General features: G+C 28.8%; 10 protein-coding genes and 1 long non-coding RNA gene across 14 annotated transcripts; 6 read left to right on the top strand and 5 right to left on the bottom strand.

Moving 5' to 3' along the window:
• The first annotated feature begins 98 nt into the window (after positions 1–98).
• LOC122500136 (angiogenic factor with G patch and FHA domains 1) lies at positions 99–2,998 on the top strand. Its single transcript, XM_043608896.1, has 9 exons — positions 99–346; positions 461–640; positions 711–956; positions 1,044–1,205; positions 1,344–1,497; positions 1,614–1,774; positions 1,854–2,296; positions 2,381–2,480; positions 2,739–2,998. The coding sequence occupies exons 1-9, from the start codon at positions 329–331 to the stop codon at positions 2,880–2,882; spliced, it is 1,608 nt and encodes a 535-aa protein (XP_043464831.1). The 5' UTR covers positions 99–328; the 3' UTR covers positions 2,883–2,998.
• On the bottom strand, positions 2,991–4,182 carry LOC122500139 (trafficking protein particle complex subunit 3). The gene is made up of 2 exons (XM_043608899.1): positions 3,902–4,182; positions 2,991–3,789 (listed from the first exon to the last, which is right to left on the bottom strand). Exons 1-2 carry the CDS (start codon positions 3,938–3,940, stop codon positions 3,292–3,294), a joined length of 537 nt encoding a protein of 178 aa, XP_043464834.1. The 5' UTR covers positions 3,941–4,182; the 3' UTR covers positions 2,991–3,291.
• Positions 4,183–4,530: 348 nt separating this feature from the next.
• LOC122500138 (alpha N-terminal protein methyltransferase 1) lies at positions 4,531–5,702 on the top strand. The gene is made up of 4 exons (XM_043608898.1): positions 4,531–4,812; positions 4,890–5,076; positions 5,190–5,298; positions 5,393–5,702. The coding sequence occupies exons 1-4, from the start codon at positions 4,651–4,653 to the stop codon at positions 5,637–5,639; spliced, it is 705 nt and encodes a 234-aa protein (XP_043464833.1). The 5' UTR covers positions 4,531–4,650; the 3' UTR covers positions 5,640–5,702.
• Positions 5,696–7,728, bottom strand: LOC122500137 (heparin sulfate O-sulfotransferase-like). The gene is made up of 7 exons (XM_043608897.1): positions 7,570–7,728; positions 7,120–7,352; positions 6,795–6,880; positions 6,429–6,567; positions 6,257–6,354; positions 6,000–6,157; positions 5,696–5,926 (listed from the first exon to the last, which is right to left on the bottom strand). The coding sequence occupies exons 1-7, from the start codon at positions 7,679–7,681 to the stop codon at positions 5,715–5,717; spliced, it is 1,038 nt and encodes a 345-aa protein (XP_043464832.1). The 5' UTR covers positions 7,682–7,728; the 3' UTR covers positions 5,696–5,714.
• Positions 7,729–8,684: 956 nt separating this feature from the next.
• Positions 8,685–12,466, top strand: LOC122500212 (transcription factor Dp-1). Of its 2 annotated transcripts, none has more exons than XM_043609019.1 (11): positions 8,685–8,793; positions 8,952–9,156; positions 9,862–9,980; positions 10,090–10,156; positions 10,251–10,348; positions 10,545–10,702; positions 10,776–10,938; positions 11,039–11,400; positions 11,705–11,787; positions 11,893–11,976; positions 12,061–12,466. In XM_043609019.1, exons 2-11 carry the CDS (start codon positions 9,108–9,110, stop codon positions 12,294–12,296), a joined length of 1,419 nt encoding a protein of 472 aa, XP_043464954.1. In that variant the 5' UTR covers positions 8,685–8,793; positions 8,952–9,107; the 3' UTR covers positions 12,297–12,466. The 2 variants fall into 2 exon arrangements, with proteins under 2 accessions (XP_043464954.1, XP_043464953.1); XM_043609018.1 differs by having other exon boundaries at positions 8,736–8,874.
• An 827-nt stretch (positions 12,467–13,293) lies between these two features.
• Positions 13,294–14,507, bottom strand: LOC122500214 (COP9 signalosome complex subunit 9). Its single transcript, XM_043609023.1, has 3 exons — positions 14,285–14,507; positions 13,818–13,890; positions 13,294–13,440 (listed from the first exon to the last, which is right to left on the bottom strand). The coding sequence occupies exons 1-3, from the start codon at positions 14,351–14,353 to the stop codon at positions 13,403–13,405; spliced, it is 180 nt and encodes a 59-aa protein (XP_043464958.1). The 5' UTR covers positions 14,354–14,507; the 3' UTR covers positions 13,294–13,402.
• Positions 14,508–14,771: 264 nt separating this feature from the next.
• On the top strand, positions 14,772–17,144 carry LOC122500213 (ras-related protein Rac1). 2 transcript variants are annotated; one of them, XM_043609021.1, is made up of 4 exons: positions 14,772–14,931; positions 15,196–15,255; positions 15,677–16,064; positions 16,140–17,144. In XM_043609021.1, exons 2-4 carry the CDS (start codon positions 15,221–15,223, stop codon positions 16,293–16,295), a joined length of 579 nt encoding a protein of 192 aa, XP_043464956.1. In that variant the 5' UTR covers positions 14,772–14,931; positions 15,196–15,220; the 3' UTR covers positions 16,296–17,144. The 2 variants fall into 2 exon arrangements, with proteins under 2 accessions (XP_043464956.1, XP_043464957.1); XM_043609022.1 differs by having other exon boundaries at positions 14,785–15,007.
• Positions 15,196–15,691, bottom strand: LOC122500215. The gene is made up of 2 exons (XR_006301445.1): positions 15,561–15,691; positions 15,196–15,439 (listed from the first exon to the last, which is right to left on the bottom strand). It is a non-coding gene; the product is annotated as an uncharacterized LOC122500215 (long non-coding RNA).
• A 597-nt stretch (positions 17,145–17,741) lies between the features above and the next one.
• On the top strand, positions 17,742–19,553 carry LOC122500210 (soluble calcium-activated nucleotidase 1). Its single transcript, XM_043609016.1, has 4 exons — positions 17,742–18,405; positions 18,508–18,711; positions 19,029–19,186; positions 19,300–19,553. The coding sequence occupies exons 1-4, from the start codon at positions 17,838–17,840 to the stop codon at positions 19,510–19,512; spliced, it is 1,143 nt and encodes a 380-aa protein (XP_043464951.1). The 5' UTR covers positions 17,742–17,837; the 3' UTR covers positions 19,513–19,553.
• On the bottom strand, positions 19,524–20,619 carry LOC122500211 (28S ribosomal protein S24, mitochondrial). The gene is made up of 3 exons (XM_043609017.1): positions 20,426–20,619; positions 20,138–20,306; positions 19,524–20,022 (listed from the first exon to the last, which is right to left on the bottom strand). The coding sequence occupies exons 1-3, from the start codon at positions 20,450–20,452 to the stop codon at positions 19,736–19,738; spliced, it is 483 nt and encodes a 160-aa protein (XP_043464952.1). The 5' UTR covers positions 20,453–20,619; the 3' UTR covers positions 19,524–19,735.
• A 293-nt stretch (positions 20,620–20,912) lies between these two features.
• Positions 20,913–24,448, top strand: LOC122500208 (polyadenylate-binding protein 2-B-like). 2 transcript variants are annotated; one of them, XM_043609008.1, is made up of 8 exons: positions 20,913–21,043; positions 22,198–22,334; positions 22,423–22,537; positions 22,624–22,691; positions 22,815–23,056; positions 23,366–23,461; positions 23,549–23,615; positions 24,021–24,448. In XM_043609008.1, the coding sequence occupies exons 2-7, from the start codon at positions 22,200–22,202 to the stop codon at positions 23,580–23,582; spliced, it is 690 nt and encodes a 229-aa protein (XP_043464943.1). In that variant the 5' UTR covers positions 20,913–21,043; positions 22,198–22,199; the 3' UTR covers positions 23,583–23,615; positions 24,021–24,448. The 2 variants fall into 2 exon arrangements, with proteins under 2 accessions (XP_043464943.1, XP_043464942.1); XM_043609007.1 differs by having other exon boundaries at positions 21,002–21,170.
• The last annotated feature ends 56 nt before the right edge of the window (positions 24,449–24,504 follow it).

The raw sequence follows: 24,504 nt of genomic DNA, 5'->3' as shown, positions 1-24,504 counted from the left end.
AGAACGTCCTTCACTCTTTGGTTTAAATCTAATCAGCCAGATGTGACTACACCCTAAAGTAGTTACGAAGACAAGAAAAAGAAAGGAAAGGTAGTACTCAAGGTACTACTACTACTACTACTACATCAGTATACATCCCACACATTCACATGGAAATGAAAATAGTAGTTTCACTTGTATGTAGTTTAATAAATTACAAATATTATAATTCTTACAGTGAGCACAGTTTCAAAGTGAAATAATAATGACAATAAGAATGCTAAGATAAAAGTATTCACAGGAATAACAAAAAAGTGAAATAAAAAATAGAAATAATTATAAACAAGAAATGACAACAGTAAACAAGGTTAAATATTATATCAATACTATAAAACTAAATAATATAAAAATAATTAAATAAATTAGATTATTATTTTTGTGAAAGAGAGAGATTTTTTTCAATATTTTTTACTATTTTCAGATTGTCAGTGATACAGCAGATATAAATGAAAGTTACGAAGAAGATTTAGAATTAAAGGAAGATATTATTCTGGAATTAAATCAATTTCCACATGTTTTAAAATTCATGCAAAAATGTCAACTTCGTATAAAAGAACAAAAGTCACTAATTGCAAAATTACAGAAAGAGATAATAAAACTGGTAAATTTTATTTATAATAGAAACTAATTTTTGAAAGTTTAATTATATTGATTTTTTACATATTTGTTAGCAAGGTCAGCAGTTGATATTAAAGAAAAGTTTTACTAATTCTGAAACGCAAACAAGTTTTTCTGATGGAGATGGTTCTAGGAATGAAATTACGAAAATATGGAATTCAACTGCAGAAGATAATCCTACCAATTTTGTTGATGAAATTAAGAAAGTGGCAGAACTTGCAGTTCAGCAAACTGGATTTGTTTACGAGGAAACCACAGGATTGTACTATGATTATAATACTGGATATTATTATGATGCAGTAAATATTTTTTATTTTTCTGGTGAATTAATATCAGATGGTTGCACGCTAAGTTTCATTTTTTTAATGTATTCATTAAAATTTTAGAAAATGGGCTTATATTACGATGGAAATTCTGGGATATATTATTACTACGATGAACAAAGTAATTCTTATAAATTTCACAGTCAAGCATATATTGAAAAAGCAGATGAACAGAATAAGGAATTGAAAGAAAGTACAAAACGAAAATTGAGAAAATTAAAGAGGGTATAAAACTTATGTTTTTAATGTGTAAATTGTTTATATTTCTAAAGCTCTTGGAAAGAGTTGTTTTTTTCCGATAATACATAAAATTTTTATGTAAAATTTGCTATCAATCTTCTAATTTTTCTTGATCTCTTACAGAATAGAAGCAATAAACATAGAATGATTAGTGAAGATTATCAATCTAATGAACATGAAGAAGGAGAATGTTCAGAGAGTGATAGCAGCTGCAGTAGTCAAGAAGCTGAATCTACTCAATTCACTAGTGACGAAAACGATGACGATGATGATAGAGGCATTTAATAATTTTAATTACTATTGTTAGGAAATAATGAGTTATTTTAATAACACAAGAATCAGAATTCTAACTGTCATTTGTCAGCACTTATTTAATGGAAATTGTTTTTATAGATTTAGCGAAAACTTATCCACCGTGTATGCGAATAGTTGTTAAAGAGACCAATCTATCAAAACTCAAACTGGGAACTCTTTTTCTTATTCCTTATACTGGAGGATCGATTGGCCGAGAAGGGAATCACAATGTCCTAATTCAAGACATAAATATTAGTAAGGTAAACTGATTTGTCTAATTAAAAGGTGAAACGTGATAATATTATCATACTGGAAATTTTATTATTTTTTCTCTTACAGCATCATGCTAGATTTCAATATAATGAAGAGAAGAAGTTATATGAAATCATAGATTTGGGCTCTCGGAATGGAACAATTCTAAACAATGTAAGAATGTCTGTAGCGAAACAAGAATCAGATCCCTTCGAAGTAATACATGGATCTATTTTACAAGTAGGCTGTACAAAACTATTGTGTCATGTTCACGAAGGATATGAGACGTGTGAAAATTGCGAACCTGGTCTTCTACTCGCGAATTCCACTATTAATGAAACGTGTATTTCAAAAATACAACAATACAAATCGGAATTACGACGGTTGAAATCAAAATTCGGCGTTGAAAGCAGCAATGACGTTGCTGCCAGCAATGTAGCCGTTGGCTATCAAGACAGGGCGCAGGCAAGAAGGCAGTGCAATGGTTCTTCGGATCAATATGCTAAAACAGAACAAACTTCTCTAGAATCGTAAGTACATGAGAAATATTTTCGATCGATAGAAATTTAAACATCAACCTAAGTTTCGAATTCAAATAAGTTGGATATTTTCAGTTCCATTGCAAAGGACAATAAAGGTTTCAAACTATTATCCAGAATGGGTTGGTCAGAAGGACAATCCCTTGGCAAAGAAGGCAGCGGTATACTGGAACCTGTAAGACTTTCATTTTCTTCCTTTTCTCTTTCTGCGATCATTTGTTATTTCTCTAAAATTATCCAAATTATATCGTACAATTTACCAACTTTTCATCATTTTTGAATTGAATTACGGACTTTACGGACCTTTTTTCAAAAAACGGACTTTTAAAAAAAACACTTTCAATTGACAGTGTGTTTCTTTAATAAATTTTATTTATTAATCGAAAGTATGAATAATTTCTAGATATGTCTTTAATAGTTGCTGCTGTTTCAGGTACCAATCATGCAAAACTCTAGTAAATCTGGCCTTGGATATAAAGACTGTAACCCTATTCCTTTAGATGAGAATGTATCGACAAAAAAGAAACAAAAATTATTACAAAAAATGCAAGATCGTTACAGCAAATTGTCAAATTAACATTAAATTTTTTAATTTCAACTTAGTGAGTGTGATTAGTTAGTAAAAATTGTCAACGTTATATTTATAGTTAATTTTTTTTAAGATATTAAAGTAAATAGGAGAAGATTACGACATAATAGTATTTTTATTTATTCATTATAATTTTTAAAAAAATTTACAATATTGAAAGTATTGTTAAGAAGGGTATATTTTTAGACACCTTTAAAGTGGATCGATTAACAAATATTGCACCCCCATATTAGTACAATTTTTATATTACTTTATTCGGTAATAAATATTTATTGCAACTACTGATTACAGAAAGGCAACACTGTAGAACATATTAAACATTATTTTACTAAACATAATGGAATAAGCACGACACATTGTATTAAATTTGTCCCCCTTCAACTACGAATTCACAGATTCAATCTTCGCCAGCAGGAATAGCATCTTCTAGTCTTTTTACAAATTTGATTCGTACCTCAGTAATGTTATCGTTTTTCAACTGATCTTGAACGAACCACGCAGCAATTTCCATCTGAACCATTTCACAAGCACCGCGTAACACTCCAGTTAATAAATTACAGTATTTTAAGTGCAAACAATTGTCTGGAAGTTCAACGAATTCCGTGAGAGGATTAGATTCAAAACATAGGGAAAATTCATCTCCAGCAGCATTCCAATTCGTAATAGTAGGTGTTACACCAAGATATATTTTAAAGGCGCTTTGGATTTTTTCCGCTGTGTCCCTAAAGTCATAACACCGACCAGAACCTGTACGTGCTAAAAAGTCTTCTATTAATCTTATTCCCATATTGTATCCCATTCTCTCCAGCTGCTTATTAACATCTTCAACGTTTTCATAATCCTTTAATAATTGAGCAACAAGAGCACCATACGTTAGTGTAAATAATTCTGAATTCTGAAAAATAAAAGGAAAGTATAATATTAAAATAAGACTTGGAAAAAAAATTGTTAATCTCACACAGAAACAAAATGTTTTCATCAGAATAAGTATATCATACAGTGCATACCACTTTTTTAGTGTCTAATCTTGTTCCTCCTCTTGACATCTTTAAACAATTGGAAGTAAACAAAACTGACAAAACTTAATTTACTCCTGTTTCACGTGTTTAACCGTGTGACAGATATTACATTCTATAGTAAACACACTTTCGTTATGAAATATTGTTTAAATATTTTGTTCAATATATAATTTAATGATATATTTAATTAATTAATATAATCATCAAAAATATCATATTATTGATGATGTTGATGATAAAACTTCTGCTTTAATATCCGTTCACAACAGTTCACAGAAATATATAAGACGTTAGGGTACGTTTACACCTTCGGTAAAAATTTCCCGGATACGGGAACAAAGCCTTGGAAAGAAAAGGACGCAGACAGCTTCTGTCATTTTCTTCTGCATGTCTATTCATCATCTTGAGCAGAAAACGCAAAGCAAAGCAGAATTTAATGAGAGTGGAAAGGATAGTGATATCTGACTGCCTCTCTTGCACTCGTGAAATTCTTCTTTGCTTTATTGTAACTAGGCCATTAGTGTGAGAGAGATGGAGACATATATTTGCTATATTTACACTCGTCTAGTTACTTTAAAGTACAACCGCCTTTATTGTGGATTCAGCCTAAGCAATTATGTCAAAATATTTGAAAAATTATCATACGCACACAAGGTACTTCCGAAATAAGATGAAAAGGTTAATTGTTTGAAATCATTTGTCATAAATTTAATTGTTAATTTTCAAAAAATAGGAAAATGGAGGAAAATTATGAAATAGAAAACGAAAAATTTTATACGGATGCAGTGAAATATTGGGATAAAATTCCTCCCACGGTAGATGGTATGCTTGGAGGTTTTGGTTTTACTTCACAAACTGATATACAAGGATCAAAAGCTTTTTTAAATTGTCTTTTTAAGGTTTGTTGGAGAAAATAATTTTCATATTGATAAACTGTATTGTTTTGTAATACCGAATTTTTTTGTAACAATTTCAGTTGACGATTCCCCCCCAGAATACGTATTGTTTAGATTGTGGAGCTGGAATTGGAAGAGTTACAAAGAATTTGCTTGTAAATTATTTTAAAAAAGTTGATCTCGTTGAGCAAAATCCGAAATTTCTAGATGTAGCGAAAAAGGATCTCGAAGATTATCCTGAAAAAATTGGTGAATTTTATCCTTCAGGTAATCACTGAATAATACTGAATTGAATTAAATATACTTAAATAATTGAACGAATTTATCCGCATATATGATAAGTAGATCTAATTATTATCATTGTACTTTTTTCAATTTAGGACTACAAGTATTTTGCCCTACATCAAACTTGTACGACGTAATATGGTCGCAGTGGGTTTTAAGTCATCTTAGTGACGAAGATTTGATTAAATTTTTAAAGAATTGTGTGTAAGTTGGTTTTAAATATTAAACTAATGTTTTTTTAAAGTTTCGTGAAAACAGAATCTCTTTGTAATTGATACATACTTTTTTATTATTGCAGGAATGGATTAAACGAAAATGGAGTTATTGTAGTCAAAGAAAATGTATGCAGCTTGGATAAAATAGATATTGATACTGAAGATTCTTCAGTTACACGGCCATATGCGGAGTTGACGAACATATTTAAGAAAGCCGGTTTAATTTGTATTAAAGAAGTAAAGCAGAATGGTATGCCACGCGGTCTGTATCCTATTTATATGTTCGCGTTAAGACCTCACAAAAATAATGAAAAGACTAGTTGTACGTAGCATGTAATTTGTATAGAATTATTTTATTACTTTACAATAAATGAAACAAATTTTTTAAAATAACTTAAATGTAATTTATTTCGGTCGAATTTTTTCATACATAAATTGTTGGTTTGCATCTTGGATGGAAGCATTAAGGAGTCTCTTTTTAATATTATGGAAGTAAGCCAGAGCAAAATTATATAAATCATTTTCCATTTTCCATACTATAGATTTTTTTATTTTCTCTACAGTTTCTGGTTGTGGCTCAATTTTTTGTGTAGTTTGTCTCAAATGTGATTTATTATCTAAAAATAAAATCACACATATAAAAATGTCATTTTATTTTCTTATATTAAATTTAATATATGTTTTACATACTGTGTAAAAATATATCGTGTCCTCCTTTAAAAAAACGTGGCAATATAAATTCAAGTATTTGTATGAAATCCTCTAATTCTTCCGTCACTCCAACTAATAAATAATGTCTTTGTAGATTACGTTTCGCTTCATCCAAAGCCCATTTATTACCAACCTCCCTGAAATAATTTTATTTAATATTATTTTACATTGCTGTTTAAAAACTCAAAAACATAATTTAAGCAAAAAAATTGCGAAATAAATATCATTATTTTTACCAACAAGCTGGATCATGTCCGCACAAGAAAGGAATTTGGATCCACATATTATTAGGATCACAGTCTGCTTGTTGAAGTAGCACGCATTCGTCGAAACTCTAAAATAATTATTGATTCTTAAATTCTGGATTCGCTTCTTTTATAGAAATTCTAAAAATGTAACATCATTTACCTTTCTATCGCCATGTTTTTTTCTTATAAGATGAGGTCTAAAATTGTCACCATATCTTAAGAAATAATAATAGGAAATAAATCTATCTAAAGGTTTTCTTAATAAATTTACATAAATTGGAACGTGTTGTGCGCCAAATCTGAAACAGTAATTTTGTCAATTTTCTCCTCGTTACATTAAAGAAGACAATTCAACTCTTAAACGTTCAAGTCTGATGAATTTGTGGAATATTATCAAGCTTTTTTTTGTTAAATTCCTGGGAAAACTGTTCAAATTTTTCATCCTTTAAGCGTTAAAGAGTTTACATTTAAAATTACAATTAATTTATAACAAATTGCTAACAATAAGTATAATTTTTATATTTACTTTTCAAAGTTTAAGAAGGCTATATGTCCATGATAAAACGAAGGCTTTAAAACATTCCATTCTGTTATGTTATGTATAAATTTAATCTGTAACCAAATTCACATGCATTTTATAAATGTTAACATTTTTTATATAATGTAATTATCAATTGACAGAATGACATTTTTCACTTTAACTGTTTCAGTCATAAGATAAAGCTCTGTCTCTGAAGAAAAAATGTTAGCGATAAAAAAATTGAAATTTTGTTTATGAGATTTTCTAGTTTAAGCAATTAAAAATAACTGATGAAGGTACAGAAGAAATAAAATGGAAATATCAAACGTACCTGATTAGCAAGTGTCAAAGTATGCATGTTATTAGTAACATTTAAATGTAATGTATGAAATTTGTTGCTTTTACACAAGTCATAAACTACACCAACAAAACTCGTTGAACCTGTTTTTGGTACTCTATTATATATTACAATTGTGTCATCTATTTGAGATAGCTTACTATACATTTGTGTATAAGAAATTACTTCTTTCTTATTTTCAGAATTAATTTGCATTACAGCTTCATCTGAAAAGAACAAAAAATTACTATAAATGTAAATGAAATTTAAAAAATGTTTTGTCACAAAAAATAATTTAAATTAAACAGAATCCAATAAGTAAGAGAAATTTTTTCTTTTATAAAAATGTATCCAGTTTCTTGTTAAAAAATATGTTTCTCAAACGGTTAAATACATTGTAACTAAACACATAGTATACAATATATAAATGATAAAATAACTTACTTAATAATTTATTATTTTCTTCTAAATTTATTACTTTCAATTTTAAATGAAGTAATGTAAAGAAAACTATAGTAATGAAAATCCATTGTACTGAATGATTTCTTAATATCATGTTTCATGTCAAAGATGTCAAATAAAACAAAAACAAACCTAACCTATTCATCATATTTATAAAGGTGATTCCAGAAAAGTAGTTTTCCAATAGGAACTTAAGGCGGATTCCACACTTTAATTTAAAGGAGATTATACAATGAGTGCAAAAAGCAAGTCTAAAGCAGGGTTGGGAACTTAACATATACATACTTTTATCTTTGTCACACTCATTGCTCAATATTTTCACACTTTCCGCTTACGTGTGATTTCACCCTAAGGGGCCGTTCCAGAATGGACTCAAATGGTCTCGACGCAAACGCAGACGCGACCATTTGAGTCCATTCTGGAACGGCCCAAGGGTGGAGTCCCATGACAGCGTTTTGCGTTGCGTCGTAATGGGAGAGAAAAAGACGCAAATATACGTTTGCTGCATTCTCTCTCATTACAACGCAACGCAAAACGCTGCCATGGCACTGCGGCCTTAAAGAAACTTAATCGAAATCACAATCGACAACCAAATGAAAGGAGTTAAAAAAGGATAGGTATATTCTTTATTCTTATCTAACTCATTATTCTTCGGTTAAAGTTTGCGATTGCGGTTACGTTTCTATTCTTAGGTCTTTATAATTAATTGCAAATTATTGTAAAAAAATATGTTATAATCACATCTCCCGTGTAAAGCCCTAAGTACAACTGAGTCGGGTGCGGGAGACGACTTCGGGATATGGGCTTCCTAACCTCAAAATGTATGTAAATCTTACATATCCCGTAACCGTCTCCCGAACCCAACTCAAGGCCAACGCAGAATAGATCTGTAACCAGAACCGCAACCGTAAGCGTAAGAATGAGTTAGAGAAGGATAAACAATATACCTATCCTTCTTTAACTTATTCTTACGGTTACGCTTACGATTGCGGTTCCGGTTACAGATCTATTCTGCGTTGGCCTTCAGTAGTTGTGCTTAGGCTTTAAACAGGAACATGGGACCGCACCCTAATTGTGTCTTTTACTTACCCATCTCTGCTCGACATTGACTTTTGCATTTTGGATGCACCTTTAAATATATGTTGAATGTATGCATATGTATTTGTTTATATATGTGTGAGTTTGTAACTACTGCCGCCAAAAGCTGTAAGCTGAAGTTTACCTGGAGGCTACGAATACTAAATAATATATAAACATTTTTTCGTGAAAAATTATTCATCTTAATCCGTACTGAACATTTAAAAAGTTATATTAAGAGTGTAAGCTTTTCAGTTCTAATATTATGTTTATTACTATTATTTCAGATTACTAAAAGTTTGTTTTATTGCTAACGTGCCGAAGTCGCCATTTTAGTAATACATTCAGATTGCAATAACTTCTGCTTTTACGTTGTTTATTTGCAAGTACTACTGAAATACAAGGATAGCTTTTAGGATTTTATTTACTTTTTAACATCGACGATGACTCAGCAAAATAAAACAATGAATTTTTTAATTCATGATGCAAATGGTAAGTAATAAACTGCGCGCCAACATTTGACAAATTCTTTCAATGTTATCGAATTATTAATATATTAAGATTATTTCTTTCCATGCGTTCGAAATTTTATTTCCAAGTATTTTTCAATAATAAAATGTAGTGAGAGATATATATGTATGTAATATTTCTAATATGAAATTTAAATGTTCTTGTGGGATAAAATTATAGTTCTTAAATTCTCTCTTTTATCTTAATATTACTTTAGTTAGTATTTATTATTTAGTTTGTCTTTATATTATCATTGAAGAGTAAAATAAAAAAAATGTTTATTCCGTCTATCAACTTGAAGTAGATAAGGAAAATTTACAAAAAAAAATGTATTGTTATCTGTCAAAAGACAGAATCTGTTAACACTGTGCTTTGCATATAAATTTTGCCTTCTATGAAGAATATAAGCTACATGGGTATTAAATAAAAATAATTACATTAATTCGTCTAGTCAGAGAATATTACTTTACGGAGAATTTGAACTTTATAACTGATAACAATTATTTCGTTAACCAATTAAAAACTTGTAACATAACCTTATATATCAAAAACTTGTTCATTTTCAATATGATTTTATGTAAATTAAAAAAATTCAATGCATTTATAATTAATTATATTTGGAGCAGAATTTTGTAAAGTTTCACACAATTTTCCAATTTCAAATTTTATTTATATTTTTTGTTACAGGTCATCCCCAAGTAATTAAAGTTGTGCAGAGTACTCCGAATAAGCCACTGAGTAATTTTGTTGGGACGGCAAATACCGGAGGTCTCAAAGTGTTCAAGACACCTGGACAAGAATCACGTGTATGAAAACGAACTTTTATTACTTTTCTCAATTTCAATGATTATAATCCCGTAAAATATTTCCAATATCAGCTTTTATGAGAGATAAAATTCTGAAAATTTTTTATAGGTATTGTCTTCAGGAACTCAAGTTTTACGAACTATTAGTTTACAGAGTCCACAAACAGCAGGTCAACGTAAGTATGAAAAAACTGCAGTGATTTAGATATACTTGTTATTGAATGTTTTCTATATTTCATTGTATTTATACGCTTAATTATTTTCATTTAGGTCTTGTCACCATACCATTGCAGAATGCAAAAGTCTCATCTGTTAAGCCAGGCGATTCAGTGATGACAAAAACTATACAGCTCACTTCAGCTCAAATGGTAAACATACATTTTACTTTAAGGTACAGTAGATTGCAATTATTCCATCCCAGTTAGAACGTGTTGCACTCATGGAAACTTGTAAATGTGACGTACAATATTTTTTGACTATATCTCCTATATTTACACTCATTTGAGAATTGATTTTTATTGATTGATTTTTCTTGATTTGAAATTGAAATACATTTTTTAACAGAGTGACATTAAGCATGCAATTGCATCTCAACAGCAGCAACAAAGTAACCAACAACAGGTTGTTAAGGATTCATCAGGAAAAACGTTTATAAGCCCTATTTTGGACCACAGTGGAACAAGAAAACGACACGACATAGATAGTGCAGACTACATACCAGAGTAACATTTTTTGTCTACTATTAAATTTAATTTATTTTCTAATTAATTAAACAATTTATTTATGATATTCCAGTAAAAGGCGAAAAACAGAAAAAGTTGGAAAAGGTTTAAGGCACTTTTCGATGAAAGTGTGTGAAAAAGTAAAGAAAAAGGGAACTACGTCTTACAATGAGGTGGCAGATGAATTGGTAGGAGAATTCACTAATCCTGCTCACGTAAATTCCTTAACCGATCAGGTTCGTGTTTTTATATTCATTTTATTTCATCAAATAAATCAAGTGTAAGTTTTTAAAAAGTTGATGAATATTATATTTATTGTATATTTCTTATGTACAGCAATATGATCAAAAAAATATCAGAAGGAGGGTCTATGATGCTTTAAATGTATTAATGGCTATGAATATTATTTCTAAAGAAAAGAAAGAAATAAGGTGGTTGGGATTACCCACAAATTCACTGCAGGAATGTGTGTCCTTAGAAAAAGATAAAAAGAAGAAAATTGAACGAATTAAGGCTAAAACTCAACAGTTGCATCAACTTATTCTGCAACATATTTCTTTTAAAAATCTTGTTAAAAGAAATCGTTTACAACAGGATCTTAATGGACCTCCTAAACCCAATTCTGCTATTCAGTTGCCATTTATTATAGTAAACACAAGTAAAAAAACAGTGATAGATTGCTGCATCAATGATGAAAAGTGAGTTAATTAGGTACTTTTTTTCAATTATACACTGAGAAAATTTTGGTCGATATTAAAGTCAAATACTCGACAAAAAGAGAGATAATTTCACCCTGAGATTTGCCTGTTTTTAATTTAATTACATTAAAACTCAACTTCACGACCAATGTTTTGCAGTGTATTTTTTGTTACGATAAATTTATTATTTAGTTAGAACATTAAATATACTTACTGTCTCTCAATATTGATTGAGTGCAAGAGTATCATTTTAAATTGAAAACAAATGTTACGTTATCTAAAATTTAAATATTATGAATTACAGAACTGAGTACCTGTTTAACTTTAACGATAAGTTTGAAATTCATGATGACATTGAAGTTCTCAAACGAATGGGCTTAGCTTTTGGTAAGTAAAACTGTCAAAAATGTTAAGAGAGAAAATCTGACAAGAACATATTTTTATTTTAATTTTTCATTCGTCATTTACATAAGAGAATAATTTATCTTCTAGGTTTAGATAAAGGAGAGTGTTCACCTGAAAATATTCAAAATGCTAAATCAATGGTTCCTAAATCTTTAGAAAAATATGTCGAACGTATGTATCAATTTTTATATTTAATATTATAGATAATGCATCAATTTTATTTAATATTTGAAATAAATGTTTTCTTATTAACAGAAATGGCATGTGGAGATCTAGATCAATTTATTCCTGTGACAATCCCCGGACCAAGCACATCAATTGATGATCTCGAAATTAAATTAGAAGGCGCTTCTCGGCCACCTTCATCCTCTCAAACATCAATATCTGAAGATCCTTTATCACCTCCATCTCATTATTATTCAGAAGAAGAAGATGAAGAAGATGAGAGTGAACAAGATGAACAAGCTGACAGTGATCTTGAAATTAACTAGCACCTCAATCGATCTTTGTAACAATTAATTATGATTCTTCTTACTTCGTATTCCAAACTTTTATTTTAAGAAATATTAAATTGAACATCTTAATATTTTACGTTGTTAGTGAATCGGATTTGTTTAAAATACACAAATAAATGAGAACAAAAACTCTTATTTTAAAACTATTATTATTATTATTATTATTATTATTATTATTATTATTATTATTATTATTATTATTACTATTATTGTTCTTGAAGATTATGGCAAAAGTTACTTATGTGTAAACCAAGGCAAAACTATTTAATGTATAAAATATATATTTTAGTCTTAACGGGAAGCAAGTATTTATAAAGGTAAGACGTTTATTAAAGGTTTCACATCAGTTTTTTTTAACTTATAAGAAACAAAATATGATTGTAGGTATACAAATCCGATTTGAAATTTATTTAATATTTAAATATACTATCTACTATAAAATAAGAGTATAAGAATTATCAAAAGTCGATTGGGGCCAACAAAAATCTACAAAGATCAGAATTCATAAATTCACATCAAGATTAAAGGTTTCACTTTCTTCAAATAATTATTTGAAAATGGAAAAAGTACAGAACGACCCAATGTACCTTACTGAGTGTAAGGTAATTAGTGACGTCAAAGTGACGAATTTATAAACTTTGAACCGTTTAAATTTTACATCACATCACAAAACTTGTGTGATTAGTTGTATGATAAAATGTAATCTTATGATAGCGTAAAAAAACACATATATTTACTTATGATTTTCCTATGTTAAACCTTAATTATACATATAAATAAAAAAAAACAGCATAACGCAATGTATCAGATAATAATTACATCTGACTTATTCTGTAAACGAATAAATTATAAAATCAAAAACACAAATCTCATTACTTATAATGGTAATTTGAATTCTAGTAATAATAAGTAAAATAATTTGCAATAAAATCTTTATCTTTCAGGTAAGGTTTACTTAATAGAATAAATATAATTTCTTTTGTTTAACTTAAATGTATTTAAATTTTGGTATAAGTTTCTTTTATTATTATTCGCTTATATTACATTTGAGGTTAATAATTTTAGTAAACTTCTCATCCAAGTTATTCTAAATCATCATCATCGTAGAGATCGTAAAAATCTGTAACATACGATTTATAGGATTTATATAAAAACACATTTTCAGACTATTATCTCAATAGGCTCTTTTTGTCTTTATGTTGAACATAACAAAGAATTCTATTGGATGTTTATGTTATGCTTAACATAAGAATAAAATTAATTTTAAACGTCAAAAAACACGGTAATTAGAAGAAAATCATGTCATCAAAGAAATTTTAGTTTGCTTTAAATTTTTAATGAGATTGATTATAATTTTATCAATGAAAAATATGGCTGAAGTTCACTAATCGTATTTAAAGAAAGCATAAAACTAATATTTCTTGAAAATAAAACGACCAAATAAATATCATTTTTTTTAATATGAAAATAATAAAAGCATGGAAACTTATAACTTACCATTGAAAAAATCAGCATGAACAGCTTTATCGTCAAAACTGACATCAACAAATAATCTATTGGAACCGCCAGGCTAATCACAAAAAAATTTTAATTTAAATAGAATTATATGTTAGGTAATTAATCAAATAGTCAACATTTTATCAAACACAATAATATACTATTTTGAGGAACGAATACAGTACTTTTAGGGTTCAATTGGCTGCTTCGACTTTTTCAAAACAAAACATAACTTTGCTTATTTAAGGTTGAGAAAAAAAACTTGAAAGATAAAGATCGTGAAATATTTTTAAGGGAATTAAAAAAATGATCAAATTGTTAGTGTATTATTATACTAATTTACCACAAGTAAATCAAGATATTTAATATTTCATTTACTTTAAAAAAAATAACTTGATAATTTTGCTAAAAAAACGTTAATCAATATACTGAGTTTTACACAAAATGAATTGTAAAATATTTTTTACCATTTCAAGATCCATGAATGGTCCAGGACCATCAGGAAACATTTCGTCAACAACAAGAGAATGCTTCATTTTTTATAATTTCTATTAAATTTTATTTTATAAACAGAAAAATAATAACAACCGCACAACCACGAAATGAATAACAGTGATTATAGAGCGCGAGTCGCATAATTCTTAGGGTGCGATCCCATGTAAACAGAATACGTCGACCGAAAGCAGAAAATCATGAGAGCGAAAAGAACAATATCTACCTATCTCATGTTCTGCTCACATGATGGGATCGCACCCTTAGGGTGCAGTCACATGTTGAGCAGAAAACATAAAGCAAAGCAAAATTTAATGAGAGTGGAAAGGACAGTGATATCTGAACTTACCTTTAGGTTGAGTCCACAATAGTGAAATATATCTGCCACCTAATCTTTTTGAGTTCTCATTTGGGATATTCTACTGCTTTAAATCAGTTGATTGTAGAAATGCTTCATTTGGCTGACTGCGCCCTCACTATTATGGGGTTGGAATGCGCCATGTCACTTTCCTTTGGTTGTGATTTTTGTTGAAATTGAGTAATTGACCACGACCGGACTACCTACTAGCTAGTCGCAGAAAGGCGAAGGCTAAAAAAGATTATAGCAGTGGTATAATAATAGGTATTATTTTTGAGTTTTTCAACGCCACTCCTGTTATTACAATTCAATTGGTTAAATCTTAAATCATTTTTTTACTGTAAGTTTGTTCGTGATTATATCATATTATCTAAATTTCATTTAAATTATAAAATAAATGTAATATAAAAGTTATTATATTTGTTGCATATACTCCACCTAATTCTCTGTCTCCTTTGCTTTTATAGTCAATTTTTTGCAAGTACAAAGTGAAACTGAATGTTTAACAATTTTATTGATCTTGTGCAGTTGTTCTAATTAGAAGACCTGGACCATGCAGGCGATTAAGTGCGTGGTTGTAGGTGATGGGTAAGTTGACAAATTTTTATTCAGATTAACACACACAGTGAGATCAATTGTATTCACTGTCCTTAGTTTTCTAATCAATGATTATTCATATATTTTCCACTTTCATTTGAATTATAGTTGAATATTATTATATTTGCTAGTTGTTAATAATTGAATTCTTTAATTAATGATGATCTAATTTTTCCTTTTTAGAAAGATAAATGTATATAGTAAATAATTCTACATTGTCCGAACACATTTATAAAGTCTCGTTAAAAAATAAGTAATTGCAAAAAAAATATATTTATATATAAATTTAAACTTACATAGTTTGGAAAAGTTGATTAGATTATAATTTTGTCTTTTGTAAGCATTGTAGTACAACACTGATTTGTTTACAGTATGTGCTGTGTTTATAGTAAAATTGTGTCTTTTTGTACAGAGCTGTGGGTAAAACGTGTTTATTGATCAGCTACACAACAAATGCTTTTCCAGGCGAATATATACCAACAGTATTTGACAATTATTCTGCTAATGTAATGGTAGATGGCAAGCCAATAAATCTTGGACTTTGGGACACGGCTGGTCAAGAAGATTACGACAGACTACGACCATTGTCGTATCCTCAAACTGATGTTTTCTTAATTTGTTTTTCATTGGTGAATCCAGCAAGTTTTGAAAACGTTCGAGCTAAATGGTATCCGGAGGTTCGTCATCATTGCCCAGCTACTCCTATAATTTTGGTTGGAACTAAATTGGATTTGCGCGAAGATAAAGAAACTATTGAACGATTAAAGGATAAAAAGCTTGCACCTATAACATATCCTCAGGTAACATGATTAGAACTTTTAGAGTTGACTGTACATTGAGAATTTATAAAATTAAAATTAATAATTTATTTGCAGGGCTTGGCAATGGCAAAAGAAATTAGTGCGGTCAAATATTTAGAATGCTCAGCTCTAACACAGAAAGGACTAAAAACTGTTTTCGACGAGGCAATTCGAGCAGTTCTTTGTCCCGTTCTACAAGTTAAATCGAAACGCAAATGTTGCCTCCTATAATATTAAGTTTTTTTTTATTTGATGTAAAACTTATCAGTTGAAAGTGATTCTTTGAGTTTTCTTCAAAATTTATATATTATATACACATATTTTCACAGGCTAATAATTATTTTACTTTCATAGAAACAGTCGTTATAAAACGCACAACTAACAGACACTTATTGACTTTTAATAAAATTAATAATATAAAGAGAGGTATGTATAAAGTGGTGCGTTATAATAAACCAAAATAAAAAATAACTGTTAAGATTGCAGAAAGGTTTTCTTTCAAGCGTTTATCAACTAAAATGACTTGTTACTTTCTAATGAATTTTTTTAAGTCTTACAAAAAAAATGAACATTATAAGCTGATTGTGTACAGTATGCGAGAGTATATTAACAATAATAGCTGCGATTACTCTTATGTTTTGTAAAGAGAAATGAGGGTGCTTTCAAATTAAAAGTATAAAGCATTGCGAAAGTATGTTTGCGACAACAATACCGTAATGATTCAAAATATCTATTCTAGTTAATGCTATATGACTGCGACTGATTTGAAAATTCCTTTGCATCTTCGACCATTTACGTCGTGTGTGTAAATTATTTTTTAAAAATTCATATTACTGTTCGCTTTCAAAGTCCAGTATAAACAACAATTTTTTAATGAATTCAAAAAATTAATGCAACTTTTTTTGAATAAAATATATGTACAGAGTAAAAGAATAATTCAGAAAAAATTATTTTATTCTATTCTTTATAGCTTATGAGAAGGTTGAATTATTATACGACATTTATGTTTTCAGGAATAATACAGAAGAGTATATCCTTTAATTGTAAAAGAAAATTTAAATAAAAGATTGCATGCGCGAAGGGTTGTTTTAAGTTACTTTAAACATTAATAATTATTTTACGGGACGACTAATTAAGTACATACTTTTTCAATATGTAACTAATAAAACGTTGCAAACTTAATGTACTAATGTTAATGTCTAATGATTTCATGTCTCTTAATGAGAAGTATAAGTAGAATTTAAAAGAAAATTCATCTCTTAAGTTGTCCCTAGATTGCAAAAAAAAGACAAACGTATGACGCAGTCACGTATAAAAAATATATATCATTTTTTGCGTTTAGAGATTTTTCTTCCTTCCTGCGTTTTGTAACTAGACCATGAGCCTAGTTGCAAAACGCAAAACAGTTGATCTAAAGGCAATTGTTGCCTATAACATTAGTTAATTATTAATAATTAATTGATATATAGTCAATTAACTATTATTATTTTATATAAATTAATCACAATGAATGCTGTCCCATGTGAGTAGAAGCGTAAAACCGAAAGCAGAAAAGCATGAGAGTGAAAAGAAGAACAATATCTACCTATCTCTTTTGCACTCATGATTTTCTGCTTTTGGTCACATGGGATCGCACCTTTATGATTTTATTTAAGATCCTAGTGGAAACGTACCTTTAAAGGAAAAAATCTTTTAAAAGTGTGCACGTGTGCATTGTTTTTATATTAGTGGGTAATGAAAATAGAATAATGTAGATTATAGTGATCAATCAAAATGTTAAAATACAATTACACAAAAACTTCAAAATTCCGTTTTTACAAAACGGGAATATTTCCGATTCATAAACATTTTTTAATATTTATTATAATAACTTTTGTGATTATTTTTGTGTACACGTGTCCCTCAATATATAAGTCATTATGTTTCTATCCTTTAAATACTTCTAAAACGTGTCGTTACTATGTATACAATAGTACTTATCCTATAACAAAACCCGTCAAATTGTCGAATGGTATATCTTACAAAATAGCAATTATTAGTGATCTTGATCAGCGATCGAAACATTCGCAGAAATCTAATTTATGGTATAGTATTATGAAGACAGGGCACCTTTTGTGGGCACCTGTGTCAAATACGATAATTGTTACATGGAATGAAGAGGAAATTATTCTCTCTTCATCCATATCAATGAAAGGACGTGGAATGGAATTCTCGGAATTGGTTACCTTTGATGGACGTCTTTTAACATTTGATGATCGAACTGGAATAGTTTACTCAATTGAAAAAGATGAAATATATCCTTGGGTTATTCTTATGGATGGCAACGGTAAAAACACGAAAGGTAAATTTTCCACTGAATTTAGTTTCAAAATAATTAAGAGTGATAGTTGCATGCACAGTAAAATTAATTGAATCATTAATAAATGTTGTTTGAATTAAAAAGGTTTCAAAAGTGAGTGGGCAACTGTCAAAGATGATCAACTTTACATTGGAAGTATAGGAAAAGAGTGGACATCAAGTTCAGGTGAATGGGAACACAATAATCCTTTATGGATAAAAATAATTTCACCCCGAGGAGAAGTTCAATCTGTTAATTGGATGGACAATTATAAAATATTGAGACAAGCAATCAACATTGATTTTCCAGGTAATTTCATTGAGGAGCTACGTACAATAAGGAGGTACGCCTGAATTTGAGTTTAATGTAAACTGGTATTGTCAAAGAATTCAATTGCTTAATGTTTCAATAAATTTAACAATATTTTTCCTCTTAAATTCATGCACAGCTTCTTATTAGAAGTAGTCTTTCAATTTGTACTTAACGAGACGAGTAAATATTTCCCAAATGTTATTTGACACTTTTGCGGAATATCATTTGTACGAATTATGACGGAAATTCTTTTTCGGTGTATGTTTATTTGAATGACTTTTTTATTTGATTTTTATTTAAAATGTTTTTTACAGGCTACATGATTCATGAATCAGGTATATGGAGTGCTGTACATAAATGTTGGTTTTTTCTGCCGCGTAAATGTTCAACTCACAGGTATAACGAGACCTTGGATGAAATAAGAAGTTGCAATCTACTGTTTAGAGCTGATGAAAACTTTTCTAATATTAGAGTGAGTATCTATAAAGGAATAAAATAAACTACACTGGAAATTTTTGTAAAACCTATTTAATTGAACTGTATAAAAGAAATTTCTTAAAAGTAACTACATTTTTACATTTCCAGGTAATCCAAATTGGAACTGTGACACCAACAAAAGGATTTTCGAGTTTTAAATTCCTGCCTGGATCTAATGAAAATATAATTATATCTTTAAAAACTGAAGAGTATCAGAATCAGATGGCTACTTATATGATGGGCTTTACAGTTGATGGAGATATTATTATGCCTGAACAGAAGATAGCATTAGAGAAATTTGAAGGATTTGAATTTGTATAAAATTATATAAATTTGTTAATAAATTTTTACATGTTTTATTATATGTACATTATTTACTTAAACCTAACAATGTTCCTTGTAATTTTTACAGCTTATGATTCTATCATTACTGACAATTACACATTTCATGAAAAATAAATTATTTAAAATTTACCTCCAACATAAATGATAATCAGTAATAAAATTTTAATAAATTCTCCGCACAAGAAATATGAAAAGCTCGCTAAATATATTTAAAAATAACATCATTACGCTTTGCAAGCTGTATTTCTAATTTAACAGGACATTGTAACCAATAACTCAAAAATTCTTCGCTGTAACCTGTCAAGAAGTATATTTGTCGAGGATTTGCTGTTAACTTTAAAATTCCAGCTACTCTTATAATATTAATTTGACGCTTTATGATTATTTCACTCAACAAAAGTAAAGGCCATGTACCATTCATGAAACGCCGTATAAACATATCTTCCACCGCTGTTTCAGAAGATCTGTTTCCATCAATTAAATTAGCTGAAAATATAATTTTCAACTTAAAAACATGAATCAACATGAAACATGTTTCATTTTGATGAAATTTGACAAAAAATGTACCTAGTGCTATCAGTCAAATAAAGACAATACTCACATGTATTCCAAGAATTCCATCCTTTCTTATGAGCAATTTCATGAGGTTTTAATGACATTTCATATGTGAGTGGTTTATTTTTTTTAGCTGTTACTCTATAGCGACCTGCTCGTGCTTTATTAGTGACGGCTGATGTTTGAAAGAAAGCAACACATGTCTTCTGAGGTGTCTGTAAACAATTTATACACTTTTTAAAAGAAAGATTGTTTCTAAACAGTCTCAAACTAAAGAGTTCTATATGCTGTACTAGCAGAAAAAAAACACGTGTTCAAGTTCAATTTAACTTACTGTACGTAAAATTGTAGCTAATGCCATTTTCAATATTTATTTGATCTTTTTTCTCTCAAGTGATTTCTTTTAAGTAGAAATTTTATTTTACAAGAAATTCTTGTTAAAACTATATAATCCAGCTATTTAAACATCCACAATTTTCTGCGATGATAATTAAGGTTGAGTCCACAATAGATAAACATTTCTTTAAAGAGAATAAAGGTGCTTCACCTTCGGTTTTTTATATAAGCATCTTAATAACACATGACGTGACATACGTGCTCATTGTGGACACAACGTAAAATAGTTTCGCGTCTGCGTCATGCGTTTCACGTATTTCTTTTGACATGTAGAGACAGCATTAAACACATTCCACGTCAGCGGTTCAATGGGCTCACGCACATGAAAAACTTAATATTTACATGCGAGAGAAAAGAATAGATATATCTCTTGTCCTTTTCTATCTAATGTAAAGTTTACGATTTACGTCGTACACTTTTGAGTATGCGTAGACCCAATGTATTCGACATCAGAATTGCATAGCATTAAAGTATACCTTTAGCATTTGTAATGCACTAACCTCGAAAATTTTTCGCTTCATCCTCTGTGTTTCTGCATCGTTATCAATTCGTTCAGGTAGTGAAAAGTGGATACTCATAATTCTTACTGAAAAGTTTATAATACCATTTAGAAAGAGGATTTAAAAAATATATTTTTATCTCGTTTTAAGTTTGCTTCAATTACAAACCTCTTTTTTTCTCAGGTTTGTTAAAAAAAACTTTAATTGTGTACAAAAACATACCGGAATGTAATACCGGTCAGATAAAGCTAACGACTGTTTATATCTTTTTTTTAGTAATAATTATTGCATTTTAGTCTAATGAGATTAATTATTATAAATTAAAGTTTTAAAGCGCATTAAAATTTTTGATTAAACAACAATTTCATTTCGAAAAAGTTTCTTATGATGAATCAAACACTGACCGAAATACTTTAAATTCAATAAGATATTAATTAATAATTAAGTTCAATATAATAAATAGTAATTGGTCATGTTTATTTTTTGAATTTAGATATAATTTATTGTTGTTAATTTTAATTCCGTAGCTTTGCATTTCTTGCTTTTATTTTCAGAGATACGTACCTAAAATTGAAAGAACATACCTACAATATAATGCCTATAGGTTATTCAACTACTATAGACGCTCTGTGTTCAAGCTTTTGAAGCACAATTTTTAAAACTTAAATATCAAAATTAATAAGATAGGAAGTAATAAAAACATTTTAGACGAAAATCATGCGCGTCAATTTTTTTAAAATGTTTTGTTACTTTGTTTTAATTACTTTTATATTTGCATTAAATAATTTTTTAATAAAAAAAATAATATATACTGCCCCGTCAAAATTTTTGATGGAAATTTGAAATAAAATTAATTTATTATGTTATATATTCGTTGAAATAGTCTTCGATTCAATAAACATTTTTTGCTTTTTTTTAAACTTTGAATTTGTTATTTTATAGAAATTATTTAATTTATTGGAAAAAGAGAAATATTTTATAAACTCAGTGTCCCTCTACTAAATAGCATAAATTTTTGTTTAAATTTATTATAGATGTAATGTATGAAACTTATATTTTATCATTTAGTTCTAATCTTTTTAATGATCATAAACATTCAAGTCTTAAGAAATTTATATCAATTTTGTTTCTTGTAAACCAATTTGTATTCAATATTTTCCATATGTAAATAAAATTAACGGATTGAAACTTTCTATTAATTTTGTTTCAGAAATGTCTGAATCTGATTTGCTATCTCATGAACAAATTGATGGCCTTGATGGTCTTGAAAATGGACAAGATGGTGATGCGTTGATGCATAATGATAACATAAGACGTGACTTCACTGAAGCCAACATTGATGATCCAGTAAGCAGTGACATTTACTTTTACTTGGTTACGAATAATATATTTTACAACTTGAAATATACTTAAAAAAAACATTCTTCTTAATTAGGAATTAGAAGCTATTAAAGCAAGAGTAAGGGAAATGGAAGAAGAAGCTGAGAAATTAAAACAACTACAATCGGAAGTTGATAAACAAATGAACATGGGTAGCCCTCCTGGAATAAGTAAGTTTTTATTCCAGTATATATTTTTCTGTAAATTATATCATATTGATTATGTGAAAATTCAATAAATATTGTAATTATTTTAGCCAGTCCACTGAATATGTCGGTAGAGGACAAAATGGAAGTAGATAACAGATCTATCTACGTAGGAAATGTGAGTACATTTCAGTTGATATTTGACTTTTACAAAATTCATTTTTAGAAAAATGAATTTTTGTTTAGAAAATAGAATAAATTTCGTGAACTGTAAACTAACGAGTTACTACTTTATACAAAGGTGGATTATGGTGCAACTGCCGAAGAGCTAGAACAACACTTTCATGGATGTGGCAGTGTTAATAGAGTAACGATTTTGTGTAATAAATTTGATGGTCATCCTAAAGGTTTTGCCTATATTGAATTCGCTGATCGAGATTCTGTACAAACAGCAATGGCCATGGATGACTCCATGTTTAGAGGACGTCAAATAAAAGTAATGCCCAAACGAACAAATAGGCCTGGCATGTCAATGACTAATAGGTGTGTGTTTAATATTTAATTAGAGGATGGAAGGGATTTTTTATTTTCCTCATTTCCGCCCAATTGCTGTTTTCTCTTATTTCATGATTTTAATACCTTTTATATATGTTTCATCTCTGAGTTTAAATCATTTTTATAAACAGTAACAAAGGCTAATTTAACATTCAACTGGAAGTTTATAGCCTCATTTCCTTATGACCCAAATTTGCATGTTAATGTATAAGATTAATCTAACTTATAAAGTTGATACTTTTTTATAATTTATGAAAAGTAGTAATATAGTAGTAATGGATTTTTATTTTTCCAAAGGGGTCCTAGAGGAGTGCGTGGTTATCGAGGAATAACTCGTGCGCTTAGCCGTGGAAGTGCATATTTTGTAGGATACAGGCCCACAAGACGACCTAGGTAATTGATTCTTTTTATAAATGCAATATAATATTCGTTTGAAATATCACCTGAATAAATAATTAATCAGCAATTTTATTGTTGCAGAAGTTACAGACGTGGATATTATATGCCCTACTGACCATTTTAGACGATTCTGCCGTCTGATGCCAAGGTAATTAATTAATTAATTGAAAGATTAAATTTTGTTTTACTTTCATAAAAGAACTGATTGCGTAAAGTCTAGGATGGCAGACCCTGTGAAAATCAGTATATTAAACCAAGGATAAATACAATACAATAAGAATTGCTTTTAACATACTCAATAGTAGTCATTACTATGAACACACCACTACTATAATCTAAAAATACAGTTTCATTTTAAATTAAGCGACAACTATTTGTAAAAGTTAATACAGAAAATTTTCAGATAAAATGATGTACTTAATATTTCTCTTTAAAAAAAACAAGAAGAAAAAGAATGTCAACTCTCAATAATGCTATATTAATTAATTATTTGATTGCGATCTTAATATACAATTTAACCTTTGTAATATTTTGAAACAAACCTTTGTTATAGGTCAAAATAACATTGTGGCAGATGTAATATAGGTGAATGTATTCTTTTCGCTCAGAAATAGATGGTCCGACAAGATATATTAACCGTCTAAAGTGTTTTACAGAACAGTAGTTCGAAAAGTGTTACTACATGTGTCATTAATTCTAAAATGTATCTGTATCTTTCTTTTTTTTTACAAAGTATTGTATAAAAGAATCTGTACTGCACTTGTTTTACAGATGTCTTGAAACCATTTTTATAATTATACATGTTTAAATATGTGGATTTTCTTATTTTTAAGATACACAATAAAAGTATATTATATTAATGAAATAATACTAAGCAAAGTATCGCATACTGCGATATAATTTCTCTATTCATACAAAAAGAGATTGTGTAATGCAAATTCATGAAATAAGACAAAAATAAAAACAAATAATCGTGTTGGATTTCTTTTATTTATTTTCATTTAAAAAGGGATTATAATTATATACATTAGACATTT

Source organism: Leptopilina heterotoma, unplaced genomic scaffold (genome assembly GCF_015476425.1).
Source record: "Leptopilina heterotoma isolate Lh14 unplaced genomic scaffold, ASM1547642v1 Lhet_182, whole genome shotgun sequence".
Classification (NCBI taxonomy): Eukaryota; Metazoa; Arthropoda; class Insecta; order Hymenoptera; family Figitidae; genus Leptopilina; species Leptopilina heterotoma.
Note: the sequence above shows the minus strand (reverse complement) of the source record. Positions and strands in the feature narration are given on the sequence as shown.

Coding starts and splice junctions, on each gene's coding strand:
- LOC122500136 (XM_043608896.1), top strand. Junction 1,206..1,343: donor AATTGAGAAAATTAAAGAGG/GTATAAAACTTA, acceptor GATCTCTTACAG/AATAGAAGCAATAAACATAG. Junction 2,481..2,738: donor GCAGCGGTATACTGGAACCT/GTAAGACTTTCA, acceptor CTGCTGTTTCAG/GTACCAATCATGCAAAACTC.
- LOC122500139 (XM_043608899.1), bottom strand. CDS start 3,940: ATGTCAAGAGGAGGAACAAGATTAGACACTAAAAAAGTG. Junction 3,790..3,901: donor GATTAGACACTAAAAAAGTG/GTATGCACTGTA, acceptor TTTATTTTTCAG/AATTCAGAATTATTTACACT.
- LOC122500138 (XM_043608898.1), top strand. CDS start 4,651: ATGGAGGAAAATTATGAAATAGAAAACGAAAAATTTTATACGGATGCA. Junction 4,813..4,889: donor TTTTAAATTGTCTTTTTAAG/GTTTGTTGGAGA, acceptor TAACAATTTCAG/TTGACGATTCCCCCCCAGAA. Junction 5,299..5,392: donor AAATTTTTAAAGAATTGTGT/GTAAGTTGGTTT, acceptor TTATTATTGCAG/GAATGGATTAAACGAAAATG.
- LOC122500137 (XM_043608897.1), bottom strand. CDS start 7,681: ATGATATTAAGAAATCATTCAGTACAATGGATTTTCATTACTATAGTT. Junction 7,353..7,569: donor AGAAAATAATAAATTATTAA/GTAAGTTATTTT, acceptor TGTTCTTTTCAG/ATGAAGCTGTAATGCAAATT. Junction 6,881..7,119: donor CTTTGACACTTGCTAATCAG/GTACGTTTGATA, acceptor ATTTGGTTACAG/ATTAAATTTATACATAACAT.
- LOC122500212 (XM_043609019.1), top strand. CDS start 9,108: ATGACTCAGCAAAATAAAACAATGAATTTTTTAATTCATGATGCAAAT. Junction 11,401..11,704: donor TGCTGCATCAATGATGAAAA/GTGAGTTAATTA, acceptor TATGAATTACAG/AACTGAGTACCTGTTTAACT. Junction 11,977..12,060: donor TTTAGAAAAATATGTCGAAC/GTATGTATCAAT, acceptor TCTTATTAACAG/AAATGGCATGTGGAGATCTA.
- LOC122500214 (XM_043609023.1), bottom strand. CDS start 14,353: ATGAAGCATTCTCTTGTTGTTGACGAAATGTTTCCTGATGGTCCTGGA. Junction 13,891..14,284: donor CATTCATGGATCTTGAAATG/GTAAAAAATATT, acceptor TTTTGTGATTAG/CCTGGCGGTTCCAATAGATT. Junction 13,441..13,817: donor TCATGCTGATTTTTTCAATG/GTAAGTTATAAG, acceptor CGTATGTTACAG/ATTTTTACGATCTCTACGAT.
- LOC122500213 (XM_043609021.1), top strand. CDS start 15,221: ATGCAGGCGATTAAGTGCGTGGTTGTAGGTGATGG. Junction 15,256..15,676: donor TGCGTGGTTGTAGGTGATGG/GTAAGTTGACAA, acceptor CTTTTTGTACAG/AGCTGTGGGTAAAACGTGTT. Junction 16,065..16,139: donor CACCTATAACATATCCTCAG/GTAACATGATTA, acceptor ATTTATTTGCAG/GGCTTGGCAATGGCAAAAGA.
- LOC122500210 (XM_043609016.1), top strand. CDS start 17,838: ATGTTAAAATACAATTACACAAAAACTTCAAAATTCCGTTTTTACAAA. Junction 18,406..18,507: donor CAACGGTAAAAACACGAAAG/GTAAATTTTCCA, acceptor TGAATTAAAAAG/GTTTCAAAAGTGAGTGGGCA. Junction 19,187..19,299: donor AAAACTTTTCTAATATTAGA/GTGAGTATCTAT, acceptor TTACATTTCCAG/GTAATCCAAATTGGAACTGT.
- LOC122500211 (XM_043609017.1), bottom strand. CDS start 20,452: ATGGCATTAGCTACAATTTTACGTACA. Junction 20,307..20,425: donor TAGCTACAATTTTACGTACA/GTAAGTTAAATT, acceptor AATTGTTTACAG/ACACCTCAGAAGACATGTGT. Junction 20,023..20,137: donor ATGGAATTCTTGGAATACAT/GTGAGTATTGTC, acceptor TTATATTTTCAG/CTAATTTAATTGATGGAAAC.
- LOC122500208 (XM_043609008.1), top strand. CDS start 22,200: ATGTCTGAATCTGATTTGCTATCTCATGAACAAATTGATGGCCTTGAT. Junction 22,692..22,814: donor GATCTATCTACGTAGGAAAT/GTGAGTACATTT, acceptor CTTTATACAAAG/GTGGATTATGGTGCAACTGC. Junction 23,057..23,365: donor GGCATGTCAATGACTAATAG/GTGTGTGTTTAA, acceptor ATTTTTCCAAAG/GGGTCCTAGAGGAGTGCGTG.